This window comes from Mus musculus, chromosome 7, assembly GCF_000001635.26.
Source record: "Mus musculus strain C57BL/6J chromosome 7, GRCm38.p6 C57BL/6J".
Taxonomy (NCBI): Eukaryota; Metazoa; Chordata; class Mammalia; order Rodentia; family Muridae; genus Mus; species Mus musculus.
Window position 1 is genome coordinate 4876229 of NC_000073.6, and position 20178 is coordinate 4896406.

The following is a 20178-nucleotide window of genomic DNA, read 5'->3' on the forward strand; positions in this document are numbered from 1 at the left end:
TTTAGCAAGGCGAGACTAGGCAGAGTCAACCTCAGCGATGAATGTTGAGGGCTTTTAAATGGAGACTTGGGAGGGGGTTGCATTGGCTGGAAAGAGAGGGATCCTGTCTCTGAGAGGGGTGCCAGTACCTCCAGGCCACAGGTCAATCACTTCACCTCCAGGCTCACACCCTACTCCAGAGCTCCCTCCAGAGGGGTGAAATTGAGGCCCAAATGACTCCTGGGAACAGGAAGCCTGGCCTCTGTAGAATCCATGGAATCCTGAGATTCATCAATGGCATGCCTGCTTGTATCTACTTAATTTTTCCCATCTATTTATTCTGTGGTGTGTGTGTTTCTGTCTTTGCATACGTGCCTGCGCCACATCAGGTCTGCAGAGGTCAGAAGACAAGTTGCAGGACTCAGTTCTCTTCTTCCAAAATAAGGGTTCTAGAGATTTCTACAGAAATCAGGTCCAGACCTTGCTGAACCCTGCAAGCCAGTCTTTTAGTGGGGTTCAGGGAGCAGGCTTTCAGTGTGTAGCCCACGATGGTGCAGGTACCTTTAGCTCAGATAAGAAAGGCAGGTTGTAACTGTGAGGCGCAGCAATAATACAAGGTGCAACCTGATAACCTCTACCTTCATTCCCAGTTAGAATCTGAGCTCTCAGCAGAGGCCGCCTCTCAAGCCCTCATCGGCTCTTCATTGGTTCTGTGCGCTATCTCTCCACCCCTTAGGCTTCTGCGGACCAATCAGATTCTCATGACTGACCCGCCTTAGCCGCCCCTCCCCCTTACAGGGCGCAGCCGAGGCGCGAGCTGATTGGCCTGCTCGGGAGGGAGGGGTAGACACGTAAGGGGAGCAGACCTCGTGTCCAAAGTGGGCAAAACGGTGACCCAGCCCGGAACTAGTGACAGTCCAGTGGGGGAGAGTGCGCTGAAGGGACCTAGTGGAGGGACTTGCTGCACTCGAACCTGGTACCGCCGGGTAAGTCCAACTGCCCGTCCTTACAGACGGAGGAAACGGAAGGTTTGCGGGGTGTCCAGCTGAGGAGGGGCTCCAGTTGGTCTCAGGATGGATCATCAGGGAGGAACTTCAAGCTTCTCCAGAGCTAAGTTTTGTATCAGCCCCAGGAGTGGGCGATTCTCACGCCCATTTCTTCCAAGAAGAAAAGCGTCCCAGAGACACAGAGCTTAGAAATCTGGGTTCCTGTAGTGGTGTGCAGTAACCACTTGCCCAATTAAGCAACCTCATCCCCAGTCTGTCCGCAGGAGGTCACTTACCCCAGCCTAAGACAGGTTTCCTTTACTGAGCTGAGGCCTCCTTCCAGGACCCCCACGATGTCCCGAAATCTCTCTGCAGTCTAGACACCCTCTTCACTTTTCACACGCGCGTCCCACCTCCACTCTTTCATTGTCTCCCTTAGATTGGTTATTTTCTGTCCCAGCTCTCACCCAGGTTCCGTTTCGTCTGCAGATCATACCTAGCTGGCCTGAACTTTTTCTTTCTTTTTTATTCTCTCAGATACTACATCTCGACTGCAGTTTCCCCTCCTCCCTCCCTCCCCAACAGCCCTCCTTCCCTCCACTGCTCTTTCTTTTCCGAAAAGGGCATGCCTGCCCTCAGACGCCAACCAAACATAGCACATCAAATTGCAGTAAGACTGTGCACCTCCCCTAGTATTAAGTCTGGAGAAGGCCGCTCAGGATGAGGAAAGGGTCCCAAAAGCAGGAAAGAGTCAGAGACAGCCCCTCTCCCACTGTTAGGAGTTCCACTAGAAGACCAAGCTGCACAACCCAAACACATATGTAGAGGGCCTATATCAATCCCGTGCAGGCTCCCTGGTTGCTGGTTCAGTCCCTGTGAGCCCCTATGAGCCCAGGTTAGTTGATTCTGTGGGTTGTCTTGTTGTCTTTGACCTCTCTGACTCCTGCAATCTCCCCCTCTTTTCTGCAGGACTCCCCAAGTTCTTCCTAATGTTTTGATTGTGGTTCTCTTCATCTCTTTCCATAAGTTGCTGGATAAAGTGTCTCTGATGACAGTTGGGCCAAGCACCAATCTATACCATTAGGCATCTCAATTTTAAAAAAAATATTTATTGCTGCCAGGAGTGTTTGGTTCTATCCTAGGTCTCTGGGCTATCTAGCCTCCCAGGTAGTGGGTTGGGCTCCCTCTGGTGGCTTGGGTCTCCAGCTGGGCCAGTCATTGGCTGGCTACTCCCACCATTTCTGGGCCACCTTTACCCCAACACATCTTGTGAGCAGGACAAGTTGTAGGTCAGAGGTTTTGTGGCTGGGTTGGTATCCTAATCCCTCCACTGGAAGTCTTGCCTGATTACAGGAGATGGCTGGTTCAGGCTCCATATCCCCCCTGTCTTAGTTAGGGTTTTACTGCTGTGAACAGACACCATGACCAAGGCAAATCTTTTTTTTTTCCCCATTTTTATTAGGTATTTAGCTCATTTACACTTCCAATGCTATACCAAAAGTCCCCCATACCCACCCACCCCCGACCAAGGCAAATCTTATAAAAAACCAACATTTAATTGGGGCTGGCTTACAGGTTCATAGGTTAAGTCCATTACCTTCAAGGTGGGAGAATGGCAGTATCCAGGCAGGCATGGTGCAGGCAGAACTGAGAGTTCTACATCTTCATTCAAAGGCTGCTAGTGGAAGACTGACTTCCAGGCAACTAGGGTGAGGATCTTATACCCACACCCACAGTGACACACCCATTCCAACCAGGTCACACCTATTCCAACAAGGCCACACCTTCAGATGGTGCCACTCCCTGGTCCAAGGATATACAAACCATCACATTCCACTCCCTGGTCCCCATAGACTTGTTCAAAAACATGAGTCTATGGGGGCCATACTTAAACATAGCATAATGCAAAATGCATTTAGTCCAACTTTCAAAGTCCTCATAGTCTATAGCAGTCGCAACAATGTTAAAATTCCAAAGTTCAAGGTCTCTTCTGAGATTCATTCAACTTAATTAACTGTAATCCCCAAAGCAAGGCAGGAAGCCAGCTGGGCAAACTCCAAACTCTGCATCTCCATGGCTGATGTCAAAGCAGTCTTCAGATCTCTACTCCTTTTTCACCTTTGTTGACTGCAGCAAACTGCTTTCTCCTGGGCTGGTTCCACTCCCTGTTAGCAGCTTTCCTCAGCATGTATCCCATGGCTCTGGCATCTTTAACATCTTTGAGTCTCCACAGCAATTTCAATGTTACAGCTTCTTGTTTCAGTGTCTGGGATTCCACTTGATCTTTTGGGCTCCTCCTAAGGGCTGGCATCACTTCTCCAGCTCTGCCCTCTGTAGCACTCTAAGCTCAGGTTGATCCATTCCATTACGGCTGCTGTTCTTGGTGATCATCCCATGGTACTAACATTGCCAATACACTGGGGTGTACCACTCCAACTAGGCTTCACCAATAGCCTCTCATAGGCTCTCTTCAGGGTGCCAAGCCTCAAATCTTTGCATGACCCCTTCAGTCCTGGGCCATCAACTACAGCTGAGGCTTCACCTTCTCCAATGGCCTCCCCTGGTCTCTCACAGTGCTAAGCCTCAGCTTCTCTCCATGATCCCTTCATTCCTGCACAAGCAGTACCACCTGAGTGATTCTTTTTTTATATATATAATATTTTTTATTAGGTATTTTCTTCATTTACATTTCCAATGCTATCCCAAAGTCCCCCATACGCCCCCCCCACTCCCCTACCTACCCACTCCCACTTTTTGGCCCTGGCATTCCCCTGTACTGGGGCATATAAAGTTTGCAAGTCCAATGGGCCTCTCTTTCCAGTGATGGCCGACTAGGCCATCTTTTGATACAGATGCAGCTAGAGACAAGAGCTCCTGGGTACTGGTTAGTTCATAATGTTGTTCCACCTATAGGGTTGCAGATCCCTTTATCTCCTTGGGTAATTTCTCTAGCTCCTCCATTGGGGGCCCTGTGATCCATCCAATAGCTGACTGTGAGCATTCACTTATGTGTTTGCTAATTGATCTTCGACAAGGGAGCTAAAACCATCCAGTGGAAAAAAGACAGCATTTTCAACAAATAGTGCTGGCACAACTGGTGGTTATCATGTAGAAGAATGTGAATTGGTCCATTCCTATCTCCTTGTACTAAGGTCAAATCTAAGTGGATCAAGGAACTCCACATAAAACCAGAGACAGTGAAACTTATAGAGGAGAAAGTGGGGAAAAGCCTCAAAGATATTGGCACAGGGGAAAAATTCCTGAATAGAACTGCAATGGCTTGTGCTGTAAGATTGAGAATTGACAAATGGGACCTCATGAAACACCTGAGTGACTCTTACACATTGCCAAGTCCAGCCGCAGCATGAGGTACAACCTTGGGTATCTCTGGAACATAGCTTCTTTGTGCTCCCAGAAAACAATTTCCAGAAGATTTCACCTCAGTGATGCTGGTCTCTTCTTAATCACTGCTAATTCCTTAGCTCCAGCTAACCAGCATCAATTTTCCCAGTAGTTTCTTCCATTCTTTACTCAAGAGCCAGAGCCACATGGCTGAAGCTGCCAAGTTCTGCTGCTTACAGGAACTAGAACATGATCCCCTTGTACTATTTTTTTTTTCCCAAGACAGGGTTTCTCTGTATAGCCCTGGCTGTCCTGGAACTCACTCTGTAGACCAGGCTGGCCTTGAACTCAGAAATCCGCCTGCCTCTGCCTCCCAAGTGCTGGGATTAAAGGCGTGCACCACCACGCCCAGCCCCCTTGTACTATTACATTATCACTGATTTTATGTTTTCTAAATTCTTCACTGCCTAAGCTTGGCTATCCTGGTTCTTGCTCTGTAGATTGGCCTTGAATGCAGAGATCAGCCTACTTGTCTCATGGGATTAAGGGTGTGTACCACCATGCCTGGATCTAATTAAGCTGGGTAGAATCTTGCCCCAAGGTCCCACTCCCTTAATCTGTTATCTCCTGGAACACAAGATTTTGCTCCATTTCACTTCCTGGTACCCCTTTAATACTCGAACCATATATTTTATATTTTTCCTTTCTAAGCTTGCTATGCTTGTTCAAACTTCTCTTCATAAGACTTAACCAGAGAACAAAGTCTCTGCTGGGCTTTTTTGAAACTTCCTTTGACAATGCAATTAATCTGAGTCTCTTCACCTTAGCCTCAGGCAGACTTTTCAGGCAAGGGCAAAAAGTAGCCACATTCTTCACCAAAATTCCACAAAAACAGTCTTTATGCCACATTCTGAAATTCTTCTCCTTTGAAATCTCTTGGGCCAGGTCAACACAGTTCAAATTACTCCCAGCAACAAAGTTTCCATATTCTTACTAGGATGACCCATTAAGCCCCATTTAAAGCATTCCACTGAGTTCCGAATCTAAAGTCCAAAAATCCACATTCTTTCAAATAAAAGCATGGTCAGGCCTATCACAGCAATACCCCACTTCTGGTACCAACTTCTGTCGTAGGGTTTTACTGTTGTGAACAGACACCATGACCAAGGCAAGTCTTATAAAAAACAACATTTAATTGGGGCTGGCTTACAGGTTCATAGGTTCAGTCCATTGCCTTCAAGGTGGGAGAATGGCAGTATCCAGGCAGGCATGGTGCAGGCAGAGCTGAGAGTTCTATGTCTTCATTCAAAGGCCGCTAGTGGAAGACTGACTTCCAGGCAACTAGGGTGAGGATCTTATACCCACACCCACAGTGACACCCATTCCAACCAGGTCACACCTATTCCAACAAGGCCACACCTTCAGATGGTGCCACTCCCTGGTCCAAGGATATACAAACCATCACACCCTCCTACCCTCCTTGCTAGGAGTCTTAGCTAGCTAGGGTCAACCTTCTAGATTGCTGGGAGTTTCCATTACACGAGGCTTCTAGCTTGTTCCTGAGATGCCCCTAGTTCCAGGTGTCTCTCCCAATGCTCTGTCCCTGCGTCCTTCCCCACCTGATCCCTGTTCCTGTCCCTGCCCACCTCCAGTCTCCCCCTTGATATTTTGCCTCCCCTTGAGCCCTCCTTGTTACTTAGCTTCTCTGGGTTTGTGGATTGTAGCATGGCTGTCCTTTACTAATGTCCACCTATAAGTAAGTACACACTATGTTTGCCTTTCTGGACCTGAGTTGCCTCTCTAAGGAAGATATTTTTCTAGTTCCACCCATGTGTTCAAGATTCATCCATGACCAGGATATATCATCCCTTGGGTATATGCCCAAGAATGGTATAGTTGGGTATTGAGGTAGATTGTGTCTTAGTTAGGGTTTTACTGCTGTGAACAGACACCATGACCAAGGCAACTCTTATAAAGAACAACATGTAGTTGGGGCTGGCTTACAGGTTCAGAGGTTCAGTCCACTATCATCAAGGCAGAAGCATGGCAGTGTCCAGGCAGGCATGGTGCAGGAGGAGCTGAGAGTTCTACATCTTCATCTGAAGGCTGCTACCAGAATACTGGCTTCCACACAGCTAAGATGGGAGTCTCAAAGCCCCCCCCCACACAGTGACACACCTACTCCAACAAGGCTACATCTCCTAATAGTGCCACTCCCTGGGCCAAGTATGTACAAACCACCACAGATTGATTCTAAATTTTCCAGGAAAGCACCATATTGATTTCTAAGGTGTTGTACAAGTTTGCACGCTGCAGCAATAGAGGAGTGTTTCTTTTGGTGTGCATCCTTGCCAGCATGTACTGTCCCTTGATTTTTTTGATCGTACCTATTCTGAAGGGTGTAAAATGTAATCTCAGGGTTGTTTTGATTTACATTTGCCTAATGACTAAGGATATTGAACATTTCTTTAAGTGCTTCTCAGCCATTTGAGATTCCTCTGTTGAGAATTCTGTTTGGATTTGTACCCCATTTTTTAATTGGGTTATTTTTGTGTTGGTGTCTATTGAGTTCTTTATACATTTTGGATATTAGCCCTCTATCACATGTGGAGTTGGTGAAGATCTTTTCCCAATCTGCAGGCTACTGATTTGTCCTATTGCCAGTGCCCTTCGCCTTACAGAAGCTTTCACGAGGCCCCATTTGTCCATTGTTGATCTACACCAGTAGCCATTGGGGTTCTGTTCAGGAAGCTGTCTTCACCTCCAATGTGTGCTAGGGTATTTCCCACTTTCTATTAGATTTCTTTTCGCACTGCATGGTTTTGGCTTCTTTGTCAAAAATCAAGTTTCCATATGTGTGTGTGGGTTTTTTGTTTGTTTGTTTGTTTTGTTTCATTTTGTTTTGTTTGTTTTGTGACAGGGTTTCTCTGTATAGCTCTGGCTGTCCCGGAACTCACTCTGTAGACCAGGCTGGCCTCGAACTTTTTTTTTTTTTTTTTTTTTAGATTTATTTATTTTTATTATATGTAAGTACACTGTAGCTGTCTTCTGACACACCAGAAGAGGGAGTCAGATCTCATTAAGGATGGTTGTGAGCCACCATGTGGTTGCTGGGACTTGAACTCAGGACCTTTGGAAGAACAGTCAGTGCTCTTAACTGCTGAGCCATCTCTCCAGCCCAGGTGTGTGGTTTTAAACGTGGGTCTTCAGTTCCACTCCATTGCTGAAGTTGTCTGACTTTATGACAACACTGCGGTTTTTACCACTGTTGTTCTGTGGTATAGCCTGAGGTCAGGGAGAGGGATTCTCCCAGAAGTTCTTTTAGTGTTCAGGATTGTTTGGGCTCTCCTGGGTTTTTTTGTTTTTTCCATATAAAGTTGAGACTTACTCTTTCAAGGTCTGTAAAGAATTGTGTTGGCATTTTGGTGAGGGTTGCCTTTGGTAGGGTGGCCATTGTTACTATGTTAATCCTGCCAATCCATCTGCATGGGAGATCTTTCCATCTTCTGATATCTTCTTCAATTTCTTTCTTCAAAGACTTGAAGTTCTTGTCCTATAGAACTTTCACTTGCTCGGTTAGAGCTACACGGAGATATTTTATATTATTTGTGACTATTGTGAAGGCTGTTGTTTCCCCTGATTTCTTTTTTCCTCAGGCCATTTATCATTTGTCTAAAGGGGGGCTACTGAATTTTTTTTTTTTTTTAGTTAAGCTTGTATCCAGCCACCTTGCTGAAGGTGTAGCAAGTGTAGGAGTTCCCTGATAGAATTCTTGGGGTCACTTATGTATACTATCATATCATCTGCAAAGAGTGGTACTTTGAATTCTTCCTTTCCAATTTGTATCTCCTTCACCATTTCTTTTGATTAATTTTGGTTTGTAATCTATTTTGTTAAATATTAGAGTCATTACACCAGCCTGCCTCTTGTCTCCATTTGCTTGGAAAAATCTTTTTTTCAACCCTTGACTGTGAGATAATGACTATCTTTGTTACCGAGATGTGTTTCTTGTATTCAGAAGAAGGGCAGGCAGATCCTTTTCTTTCTTTTTTTTTTTTTTAAATATTTTTAAAGATTCATTTATTTATTATATGTAAGTACACTGTAGCTGTCTTCAGACAATCCAGAAGAGGGAGTCAGATCTTTTTACGGATGGTTGTGAGCCACCATGTGGTTGCTGGGATTTGAATTCTGAACCTTCGGAAGAGCAGTCAGTGCTCTTACCCACTGAGCCATCTCACCAGCCCAGGCAGATCCTTTTCATCTGTTCTGTTAGTCTGTGTCTTTTTACTGGGGAATTAAGTCCATTGATATTGAGAGATTAGTGACTAGTGATTGTTAATTTTATTATTGGTGGTGGTGGTGGTGATGGTGATGGTGGTGGTGGTGATGGTGGTGGTGGTGGTGGTGATGGTGGTGGTGGTGGTGGTGGTGGTGGTGATGGTGGTGGTGGTGGTGGTGGTGGTGGTGATGGTGATGGTGGTGATGGTGGTGGTGGTGATGGTGATGGTGGTGGTGGTGGTGGTGATGGTGGTGGTGGTGGTGGTGATGGTGGTGGTGATGGTGGTGATGGTGGTGGTGATGGTGGTGGTGGTGGTGATGGTGGTGGTTTGTGTTTCCTTTCTTTGGTTTTGCTGATGAGAAATTATTTCTTGTGTTTCTTGGGTGTCATTAACGTTCTTGAGTTGGAGTTTTTTCCTAGTATCTTCTGTAGGGCTGCATTTGTGGATAGATATTGTTTATTTTTGGCTTTGTTGTGGAAGATCTTGTTTTCTCCATCTATAGTGATTGACAGTTTTGCTGTGTGTAGTAGTATGGGCTGGCGTCTGTGGTCTCTTAGGGTCTTCAAGGCCCTTCTGGCTTTTAGAGTCTACCTTTATATGCTACTTGGCCTTTATCCCTTGCAGCTTTTTATGTTCTTTCTTAGTTCTGTCTGTGTAGTGTTTTGATTGTTATGTGATGGGGCACTTTCTTTTCTGGTTCAATCTGTTTAGTCTTCTGTAAGCTTCTTGTGCTTTTATGGGCATCTTTTTCTTTAGGTTGGGATTTTTCCCTATGGTTTTATTGAAACTATTTTCTGTTCTTATTCTTAGGTTTGGTCTTTTCATAATGTCTCAGGTTTCCTTGATATTTGTTTTTTGTTTTTTGGTTTTTTTTTTTTGTTTTTTGAGACCGGGTTTCTCTGTGTAAGCCCTGACTGTCCTGGAACTCACTCTGTAGACCAGGCTGGCCTCGAACTCAGAAATCCTCCTGCCTCTGCCTCCCAAGTGCTGGGATTAAAGGCATGCACCACTACTGCCCAGCTTTCTATTGTATCTTTTGTTTGTTTGTTTGTTTGTTTTTCGAGACAGGGTTTCTCTGTGTAGCCCTGGCTGTCCTGGAGCTCACTTTGTAGACCAGGCTGGCCTCGAACTCAGAAATCCACGAAATCCATCTGCCTCTGCCTCCCGAGTGCTGGGATTAAAGGCGTGCGCTACCATGCCAGGCTCTAGTGTAGCTTATGTCTGGGATTCTGTCTTCCACCTCCTGTATTCTGTTGGTGATTCTATAGTTTCTGTTCACTTACCTAGGTTTTCCATCTCCAGGATTTCCACAGTGTGTGCTTCTTTATTGCTTCTCTTTCCATTTTCAGGTCTTGGAAAGTTTTATTTCCTTCTATTGTTTGTTTGGGTTTTCCTGGGTTCCTTTAAGGGTTTTACTCCATTTTCTCTTTAAGGGCCTCTATCATCTTTGTAGGATTGTTTTAAGTTCGTCCTCTTGTGCTTTGGCTGTGTTAGGATGCCCAGGGCTTGCTGTAGCAGGGTACCCTGGCTCTGGTAATGCCATATTGCCCTGACTCTCGTGGTTCTTAAGCTGCTCTCTAAGCATCTGGGTTTAGGGTAATTGTAGGTTTAGGTGCCAGTTTCTGAGTTTCTCTTGGCTGGATGGACATCTCCCCCTTGGTTGCTGTTTCCTTTCTGATCTTCAGGCTGGAGTGGCTCTGGTGGCCTGCAAGTCCTCAGGTCCCGCTGGGGTTTGGTGGCCCGAGTGACCTCTGGGTTCTGAGAGGTAGCATGGCCTCTAGTAGAGCAGTGCTGATCTGAAGAAGGAAAAGAAAGAAAGAAGGAAAGAAAGAAAGAAAGAAAGAAAGAAAGAAAGAAAGAAAGAAAGGAAGGAAGGAAGGAAGGAAAAGAAAGGAAGGAAAGGGGGAAGGAGGGAGAGAAGAAGAAAGGGGGGGAGAGAGAGAGAGAGAGAAAGAAAGGAACACTCCTGCAAAATTAGAGTAACGGTGCAGGGTGTGGTAGTCGGTGGTTGTTTCTCAGGACTCAGGAGACTGAGCCAAGCATTGGAGGCCTGCCAGTCTCACATAGTGAAACTTTGTCTTTAAAGTAAATAAATAGCGCCAGGTGGTGCACGCCTTTAATTCCAGCACTTAGGAGGCAGAGGCAGGGGAAATCTCTGAGGTCAAGGCCAGCCTGGTCTACAGAATGAGTTCCAGGACAGCCAGGGCTACCCAGAGAAACCCTGTCTCAAAAACAAACAAACAAACAAACACAATTCCACAAAGCCAGGCAGTGCTGGCACACACCTTTAAGTTGCTGTCCACATTACTACCACTGCCACCTTTACAGATAGAATATATTACCTAAGGCTGGGGGATCACTCAGGAGGGAACGTGTCTGCACACAAGTGTGAGGAAGTTGGAATTCCCAGCCCTCATGCCAGAAGCCTGTAGCAGTCAGTATGTTTCTGTGCGAGCTTTGTGCAGCACCAGGCTTGGCAAGAAAATATATTTCTTACGATAGACACATTGATGGGTTGGAGGGTGGGATTGGGAGGTCAGGTGAGAGTGGGTCTGATGGAATCCAGGCTGGCCTTAAACTCAATATGTAACTGACGACAATCCATGTCTTCCCATCTCTGCCTCCATCTCCATAGTGCCAGGATGAAGGCATGTACCACCATGCCCAGTTTGTACAGGTTTGGGGACTGAGTCCAGGGTTTTGTGTATGATAGGCCAGCACTCCATCAAGTGAGCTACACCTCCCTCCCCTACTGTTGTTTTTAAACGTGCTTGACCCATAAAGGAGTGATCCTGTTGGAGGTGTGGCCTTGTTGGAGGAAGTGTGTCACTGTGGGGGTGGGCTTTAAGACCCTCCTCCTCACTGCCTGGAACACAGTCTTCTCCTGGTGGCCTTTGGAAAAATATGTAGAACTCTCAGCTCCTCCTCCAGCACCACGCCTGTGTGGCTGCTGCCATGCTTCCCAACATGATGATAATGGACTGAATCTCTGAACCTGTAAGCCAGCCCCAGTGAAAAGTGTCCTTTATAAGAGTTGCCTTGGTCATGGTGTCTCTTCACAGTGATAACACCCTAATTAAGACAGTCTCTCTATGAAGCTCTATGGAGCTGATTGCCCTAGAACTCGCTACGTAGATCAGGCTAATAACGAACTCACTGAGATCTGCCTGTCTCTGCTTTCTGAGTGCTGGGATCAAAGGCCTGTGCCACTGTACCTGGCCTGAGTTTTGGTAATAATAAATATTGGTGTCCTTATGACTTAGCTTTAAAAAAAAAAGTCTGTTGCTTACCACCACCTCCCTAGTGTCCCCTCTGTTGGGTATGCAACTCCCTCAGTGTCCTCTCTGTTGGGTGTGCACCTCCTTCAGTGTCTCCCCCTCCTTAAGTCCCTGTGTCTCCATATCCCACTGAATGAATCAATGGTGAATGAGCACAAACAAGTCCACACACACAGTGGGAAAGGCCAGCAGGAGCCCCGAGTCCAGCAGCAGTCTGAGGACTCAGCAACAACACAGCCTCCTAAGAACACTAGCTGACACATGCCACTGTCTGTGAAGCCTCAGACCCTGTGGGTGGACAGACTCCATTCAGGGGAAGTGAGGACGAACGTCCTGGCCCCTTTGGAACACAGGTTTTCCTCTTGCAAAAGTGTTCCTGGGCAGGTGTCTTTACTAGCCTGTGTGGGGAGATGGCTCATTCAGTGAAGTACGTGTCATAGATGCGTGAACACTGCATAGAAAGTCAGAGTGTGTTCAGATTCCTAGTGCTGAGGTAAAAGCTGGGCATGGTTATGTGTGCTCTGTGACCTCAGCCACGGTGTGCGGAGTGACGCTGCTTTCACGAGGACCTTGCCCAAGGTAATAAGGTGGAGAGCAAGAGAAAAAGATAGTGGCCATCCTCCTGTGACTACACATGCATGCGCATGTGCCCATGAGTGCATGTGCACACAGGAGCATGGACACACACACACACACACACACACACACAAATTAAAAAAATAAATGGCCAAAACAAGCAAAGCCACAGATACAGACAGCCAGGGGATGGGGAGGAAGGATTTAAGGTGACTGCTAATGGATGCAGGGTTTCTACTTGCCGTGGTGAAAACGCTCTGTTGGGAGGTTAACAATGTTACACACATGATGTGGTACACCCATGAATATGCCCTCTGCACATTTAAACTTTATTTTATTTTAACATTGTTTTATTGATTTCCTATTTTCAACATCTTTCTCTTTAAAAAATTTAATTCTTTTATGTGTATGGGTATTTTACCCTCGTGTCTGTCAGTGCACCACATCATTGCCTGGCATTTCAGAGGCCAGAAGAGGTCACTGAGTGCCCTGGTACTAAAGTTACAGATGGTTGTGAGCTGCCGGGAGGTTGCTGGCAATCAAACCCAGGTCCTCTGCAAGAGCAGCCAGTGCTTGTAACTGCTGAGCCATCTCTCCAGCTCCTTCCTTGGCTTTTAAAGACAAGGTCCTATTCCATACTCCTGGTTGACTTGGGACTCTCTTTTTAGCCACAGGCTGGCCTTGGACACGCAGTGATCCCCCTGGCTCAGCCTCCTGAGTGTGGAAGTTACAGTCATGGCCTTTGTTATGGGCCCTTTTCCTGAATATAGTCCTTTTGGGGTTCACCAGCGTTGTACGCCTTTTAGGCTTTCCTTAGTTTCTATAAGTGGGTAATCTGCCATGTGTGAGAACCTTCCCAAGTCCCAGAAGGCAACAGTGTTTTATACATGGTGCTTCGTTAAGGTTTCCATTGCTGTGAAGAGACACCATGACCGAGGCAAGTCTTATAAAGGACGTTTAATTAGGGCTGGCTTACAGGTTCAGAGGTTCAGTCCATTATCATCAAGGCGAGAAACAAGGCAGCATCCAGGCAGGCATGGAGCAGGAGGAGCTGAGAGTTCTACATCTTGATCAGAAGGCCTCCAGAACTTTACTTCCAGGCAGCCAGGAGGAAGGTCTCAAAGCCCACCTCCACAGTGACACACTTCCTCCCACAAGGTCACACCAACTCCTCAAGGCTATACCTCCTAATCCGCCACCCCCTGGGCCAAACATATTCAAACCACCACACATGGGTAAACCGAGGCTGGAGAAGAACTCTTGGCCTTTCTGAAAAAGGCCAGGTTTTAACAGCCTGGCATGGTGGCACATGCTTATCAAGCGCAGCCTTCAGCTGATCCAGAAGGTATCAGGTTAAGTTTAAGGTCACCACGGGCTAAATATAGCAAGACCCTGTCCCAGATCTGTATGCCCCTCGACCTTACTACTAATACCTCAGTTTCCTCAGGGGTGAAGGCCTGAGTCAGCTCCACTAGTGACAAAGAGAAAGTGAACCAACTACTTGTTGACGTCGTACAATCTTTATATGAGAAGGAGAAAGCGGGGCTGGGGAGGTGGAGTCGGGTGGACGGGAGTGTGTCTAGGAGGTGTCACTGGGGCCAAGGCAGACATTCTCTGAAAAGGCTTCCTTGAACAGGGAAGGAGTGAGAAGGGAGAGAGGGAGGGAAAGAGGGTATTCCAGGCCAAGGAGTGCAGATGAGAAAGCCTGGAGACAGGAGCAGGAATGCAGGGTGCTTGGACCGCAGAGCCAAGTGTGTGAGCCCTCATCCCCTGCTGTATCCTGCACAGCCCCAAGGACAGCGAGGGAGTGAAGAAAAGACAAGATATAGGAATGCACATTCAGCAAAAAGGCAGCATCCCACCTCCCCCTCTCCTCTCTCTGTCCTTCACCTCAGTGTATTTAGTATATACAGTTTGTCTTAAAGACACCATGACCATGGGCAACTCTAGTAAAGGCAAACTTTTAATTGGAGCTGTCTTAGAGTTTCAGAGGTTCTGTCCGGAAACAGGCAACAAGGAGGAGACTAGCTTGAGTATAGGAGACCTCCAAGCCAGCCACCGCAGTGACACACTTCCTCTAATAAGGCCACACCTACTCCAACAGGGCCGTATCTCCCAATTGTGACACTCCCTATAGGCCAAGCATTCAAACACATGAATCTATGGAGGCCAAGCCCATTCACACCACCACACAGTTGAGCAGGGAGGCAGACTTACTACATGTGGATAAACAAGGAGGCAGGCTAGCTGATCTTAGTAGGAGCAGTCTCTGTAGAGGGCAGTCTGCGGGCCACAAACATCAGGGGTAGGGAGAAAGCTTTGGTGGACATTTCCTGCATACATTGTCAATATTCGTGCTCAGATTTGACGAAGGCTTTGCCCATTTCAGCGTTCATTGTTCTGAGGGTTTGGCTCTTGACATGGTCATGCTGTGTCAAAACCACACATTTACTAAGGACTTCTCTGAATCTCTAGTCCTCACCTGACCCTGCCCACTGTCCCTCTGTCCAGCCCTAGGAAATGGCAGCAGCCAGGGCTAGCCTGGGCCGGATCCTCCCAGAGTCCTCCATCCTGTTCCTATGTGACTTACAGGAGAAGTTTCGCCCTAGCATAGCCTACTTCCCACAGATCGTGTCAGTGGCTGCTCGGATGCTTAAGGTATGTAGCACCCTCTTCTTTTCAAGGCCCAGGGGCTCAAGCCCAAGCCCTCTCCCCTCGGACCACAGGAATCCAGTCCCCAGCCCTAATCCCTGAGACCCAGCCCTTTGTCTCTTTTCCCACGTAGGTGGCCCGGCTGCTAGATGTCCCCATTTTGCTGACAGAGCAGTACCCAGAAGGCCTGGGCCCCACAGTTCCTGAGCTGGGCGCTCAGGGCATTCGGCCAGTGAGTAAGACCTGCTTCAGTATGGTGCCCGCCTTACAGAAGGAGCTAGATGGCAGGTCCCAGCTTCAGTCTGTGCTACTCTGTGGCATCGAGACCCAAGCCTGCATCTTGGTGAGACCCTCCCTCCCTGTCCCCTGGATGCCCCATCCTCACCTCCTGGCCCTCCCTCCTGCTCTGGGGCCTTGGCTGAGCCTTCCTCATCCTCATTCCCAGTACCCCGTTCTGACTTGGACTCCCCAATCCCTCACGGGAGCCCTGTTTGTGCTCCCCTTAGAACACAGCTCTGGACCTACTTCACCGGGGACTGCAGGTTCATGTAGTGGTGGATGCCTGTTCTTCTCGAAGGTGAGAGGGTCTCTGTGGGGATGGCACCTGCCATGTGTGTCGTCGGGTGCACCACAGCGTGCACACCCGCCCTCTTTCCCTCTCTCCTGCAGCCAGGTTGACCGGCTGGTGGCACTGGCCCGGATGAGACAGAGTGGAGCTTTCCTCGCCACCAGCGAATCGCTCATTCTGCAGCTCGTGAGGGATGCCTCCCACCCCCAGTTCAAGGAGGTACTGGGCCATTTGGGCTTCTGTGAATAGAAGAAATACCCCTCCTTTTGAAATAGGGTCTCCTGTGTGCCAGGCTAGCCTTGGACACACTGTGTAGTCAAGGGTGAGTTTAAACTTCTGCTCTTCCTGTCTCTGCCTCCGTGGTGATTTCAGGCACTCACCACTACACCCAGCTGGCTTCTTGTTGTTTTGTTGGTTTGGTTTGGTTCTTTTGAGACAGGGTGTCTCTGGATGTCCTGGAACTGGTTCTGTAGATCAAGCTGGTCTCCAGCTCAGATCCACCTTCCCCCTCCACCCCAAACACACCAATACCACCCAGGGTGGTTTCTTAATTTATTTTATTCACACTGTAGCATGTGTGTGCATGCCTGCATGCACGTGTGTCTGCATGTGTGTCTTTGTGTGTGTGTGTGTGTGTGTGTGTGTGTTCATGTGCACGAGCTCCCTTGAGGGAGTCAGTACTCTCCTTCACCCACATGGGTTCCCAGGACAGAACACAGGTCTTCCCTGAAGACAAATGTCCGTGCTTGCTGAGCCATGTTGTTGGCCCTGGCCTTTTCTGATTTTTTTTTCTATTTTGTTTTGTTTTTTTGCTGTTTGTTTGTTTGCTTGTTTTTCTCTCTTTGAGACAGTCTTACTCTGTAGCTCAGGCTGGCCTCAAACTCATGGCAATTCTCCTGCCTCAGCCTTCTGAAAACTGGGATTACAAATATGCACTATTATGCCTTACTGAGGAATAGAACTTCTGTAGGCTTCTGAAAAACATCCAGGGGCCAGGCAGGCTGAAACAGCAGGCGTTACATTAGGTACTACAGAATGGAGCAGTGTGACCAGCCGGAAGGCCCCTTCAGGCATCCTGAAAGCAGTAGTGGGCCTTCACCAGGTATCATGGACCACCCCAGTCGGGTATGGGGGGTCCCTGGAATGAGGGTCCTTGAAGCTAGGTGGGTAAGGATTTGGCGGTGACAAACAGAAACAAACACAGAGGCTGTTTGAATCTGAGTGTATTCTGCAGCTCTCAAGCATGGGATTTTATACATTAAAAAAACCAAACATTACATCTCTTAGAAACTATATCCAGTGAGACAATCACAGATACCAACAAAAATCATTTGGCACAGTAAAGCACAAACATCATCCAAGCATTACAACTCTGAAACTGAACATTACAACTCTGAAACTATGTATTCAGTGAATCACAAACAGAACAGGTAAAATCATTATAAATCATTAAAATATAACAATTCTAAAAGGATGTATTGAGTGGGGGCTGTCGTCCAAGGCTAGTGACATATTTCCAGGAGTAGGTTAATACATCTTTAATGGTCAGTGCTCTTAACCACTGAACTAACTCTCCAGCCCCATGATCAATTATTATTTAACATCTAATGCCTGGTTTTTTATAATCTTCAATGTATAAATTTCAGCTATTTTAATTCTTTCTAATTCAGGCTTTCTTTACCATATACCAAAATCCACCTCCGATGACACACGTGTAGCCATATGTAATTTTATTGTTGGGAAAGTTTTTATCATAATAGTTTTGTAAATGACTTAGAAAGTAAAGCGTTGGTTTCCCTGGGGATAAGGTCATGTTAGTGGCCCCATCTCTAGGGATGGTTTCTTACCCATTATTCTCGCTTAAGATCCTGGCCTAGGCTACCAGGAACATGTAAATAAGAAAAGGAATAAGAGGGGGCTGGAGAGATGGCTGGAGAAATGGCTCAGCAGTTAAGAGCACTGACTGCTCTTCCAGAGGTCCTGAGTTCAACTCCCAGAAACCACATGGTGGCTCACAACCATCTGTAATGGGATCTGATGCCCTCTTCTGGTGTGTCTGAAGACAGCTACAGTGTACTCATATACATAAAATAAATAAATACATCTAAAAAAAGAAAAGGAAAGAAAAGAAAAGGAATAAGAGAAAACAAAACAGCTAGGTTGCCATGAGAACTACGGCTCAATAATTTTTCTCCAGCGAAGAGTTCCACGACCGGTTCTAGGAGGCCTCCCCCTTTTGAGGTCAATCGCCTCAGCCCGTGGAACTTGTCACACAGATCCTACTGGAGGTGGTGTAGCAGCCAGGGTGGAGGCTGTGGGCATACACACTTTGGATTTCTGGAGATGAACCAATGTCGCTAATGTGCTTGATTTCTCCTGTCCAAGAGGGAGTTGTTGTAAATGGGGCAAGAGTTTATGGGCACAGTTTGGCCCTGTGCAGGAGCTGAGGGTCTAATGGAATGATGGGGAAGATAAGATTAATGAAGAAGAGGAAGAGACCCCAAGAGAGATCTGTCTACCACTAATGGTCCAGGGCAACAGAGCAGACCAAGATGGCGGCAATTAGCTCAACCAGGCAGGTACTTCAAGAAGTAGATTAAAACGCCATTTTTCCTTTACTTCCATTTCTGTGGGCCTGTGTGCAGAGTGGGTGTATGTGAACATTTGCATGTATGTGGTGAGATGTGTATGCGTGACGAGGCGTGAGGTTCACGTCTGGAACCTTCCTTGACCGCTCTCCGCCGTATGCGTACAGGTAAGGCCTGACTGTCAACCCTGGAGCCTGAGGATGTGGGTAGCTTCTCAGGAGCCAGCTCGCTCTGGGATTTAGAGGCTGCAATTACAGCAGGCCCTGCCCAGCCAGCGCTTATGTGAGTTCTGGGCATCAGAACTTGACACTGGCACACATGTCTTATACACTGAATCCTATCCTCAGGCCATTCCCAGGGGATCCCCCACTTTTTAGGACAAGGGCTTACTATATAACCATGGCTGGTCTGAAACTCTAATTGTAGATCAGGCTGGCTTCAACATCAGAGCTATTGCTTGCTTCTGCCTCCTAAGCTCTACGTTGAAGGTATGCCCCTCCATGTCTAGCCTCAGAATACACTAAAACTGTTTCTATTTTACTTTATGTATGTGGATGCTTTGCCTGTATATGTGTTTTGCAAATCATGTGTACAGTGCCCAAGGAGTCCAGAACACGGCACTGGATCCTTTGTGACTGGAGTTAGCGTTTCAGGCAGCCATGTGGGAGGTGGGAACTGAACCCAGGTCCTCTGCAAGAACGGAAAATGCTCTGAACGGCTAAGCCGGCTCTCCAGCCTCCAGGAGACCGGTTTAGGAGAGCGATTGGCTTGGGGAGAGAGGCTGCCAGGAGGACGAGAGAGGTGGGGCTTCTCAACTTGTTGACCTCTGTCCACAGATTCAGAAGATCATTAAGGAGCCGGTCCCGGACAGCGGGCTGCTGAGCCTCTTCCAAGGCCAGAGCCCCCTCACCTCTTGCTGAACTCCAGGCCATGACTGAGACAACAGACTTACTCTGTCGTCGGTGGGAGCATCTGCCCTACGGGAGAGGAGGGGTGAACTGCTGGTCCTGGAAATGCAAATGAGACTCCTGAGTGCTAGAAGGGGTGGGGATGGGGGTAGGGAGTGGGGGGGGTGGGGGGGTGGAGGGGGTGGGGGGGTGGAGGGGGGGCGGGGGTTGACTGAAGAGAGGTGGAGAGGGGACTCTGCTTAGGTCTACCTCATAAGCAAAGGGCAAAAAAAGTGTCACAGACTGGGACCCATATTCTGAGTAAACATTGATGTGACTGTGAACTGAAACACTATTGCGTTTGTGGGGTGTCCCAGGGGCTACTGGGGGTGTGCAGGTGAGAGAAGGAGATGGGTCTTTGGAGGTTGAGGAGAGGGGGTGCCTCTTCCCACCTCCAGGCTGGGCCAACAGAGGCCACATCTGCAGGATAGGCAGTGTGTGCGTCTTGAGTTTCTGGCTGTCCCCATGTCTTAGGGTTTCGGCTGCTGAGACAAAGCACGATGATCAAAAAGCAGGTTGGGGAGGAAAGGGTTTTCTTGGCATACACTTAGCAGATCATAGCTGGAACCAGACGGCAGGAGCTGATGTAGAGGCCACAGAAGTGTGCTATTGTAGGCCTTGCTTCCCATGGTTTGCTCAGCCTGCTTTCTTATAGAGTCCAGAACCGCCTGGCAACCCCCACAATGGGCTATGACCCTCCACATTGATCACTAACTGAGAAATGCCTTACAGCTGGATCTCATGGAGGCGGTTCCTCACCTGAGGCTGTTTTCTCTCGGATGAGTCTAGCTTGTGTCCAGTTGACACACAAAACCAGCCATACACCCCATCTCAGATAGTACAACCCCGCTGGCCCCTCTCCACGAGGCAGGCCCTCACATCCACGTTGTGCAGGTTTGCACCGAGGTGCCAGAGAAGGGCCTGGAAAATCAGACAGTGTGGCAGGGACAGGTTTCCCTCATGAAGCCCTTGCACGGGC

General features: G+C 47.8%; 1 protein-coding gene across 1 annotated transcript; it reads left to right on the plus strand.

The window, feature by feature from the left end:
* Positions 1–824: 824 nt before the first annotated feature.
* Isoc2a (isochorismatase domain containing 2a) lies at positions 825–19489 on the plus strand. The gene is made up of 6 exons (NM_001101598.1): positions 825–965; positions 14956–15102; positions 15230–15439; positions 15603–15673; positions 15766–15883; positions 19089–19489. The coding sequence occupies exons 2-6, from the start codon at positions 14965–14967 to the stop codon at positions 19170–19172; spliced, it is 621 nt and encodes a 206-aa protein (NP_001095068.1). The 5' UTR covers positions 825–965; positions 14956–14964; the 3' UTR covers positions 19173–19489.
* Positions 19490–20178: the final 689 nt, after the last annotated feature.

Coding starts and splice junctions, on each gene's coding strand:
- Isoc2a (NM_001101598.1), top strand. CDS start 14,965: ATGGCAGCAGCCAGGGCTAGCCTGGGCCGGATCCTCCCAGAGTCCTCC. Junction 15,103..15,229: donor TGGCTGCTCGGATGCTTAAG/GTATGTAGCACC, acceptor TTTCCCACGTAG/GTGGCCCGGCTGCTAGATGT. Junction 15,440..15,602: donor AGACCCAAGCCTGCATCTTG/GTGAGACCCTCC, acceptor TGCTCCCCTTAG/AACACAGCTCTGGACCTACT.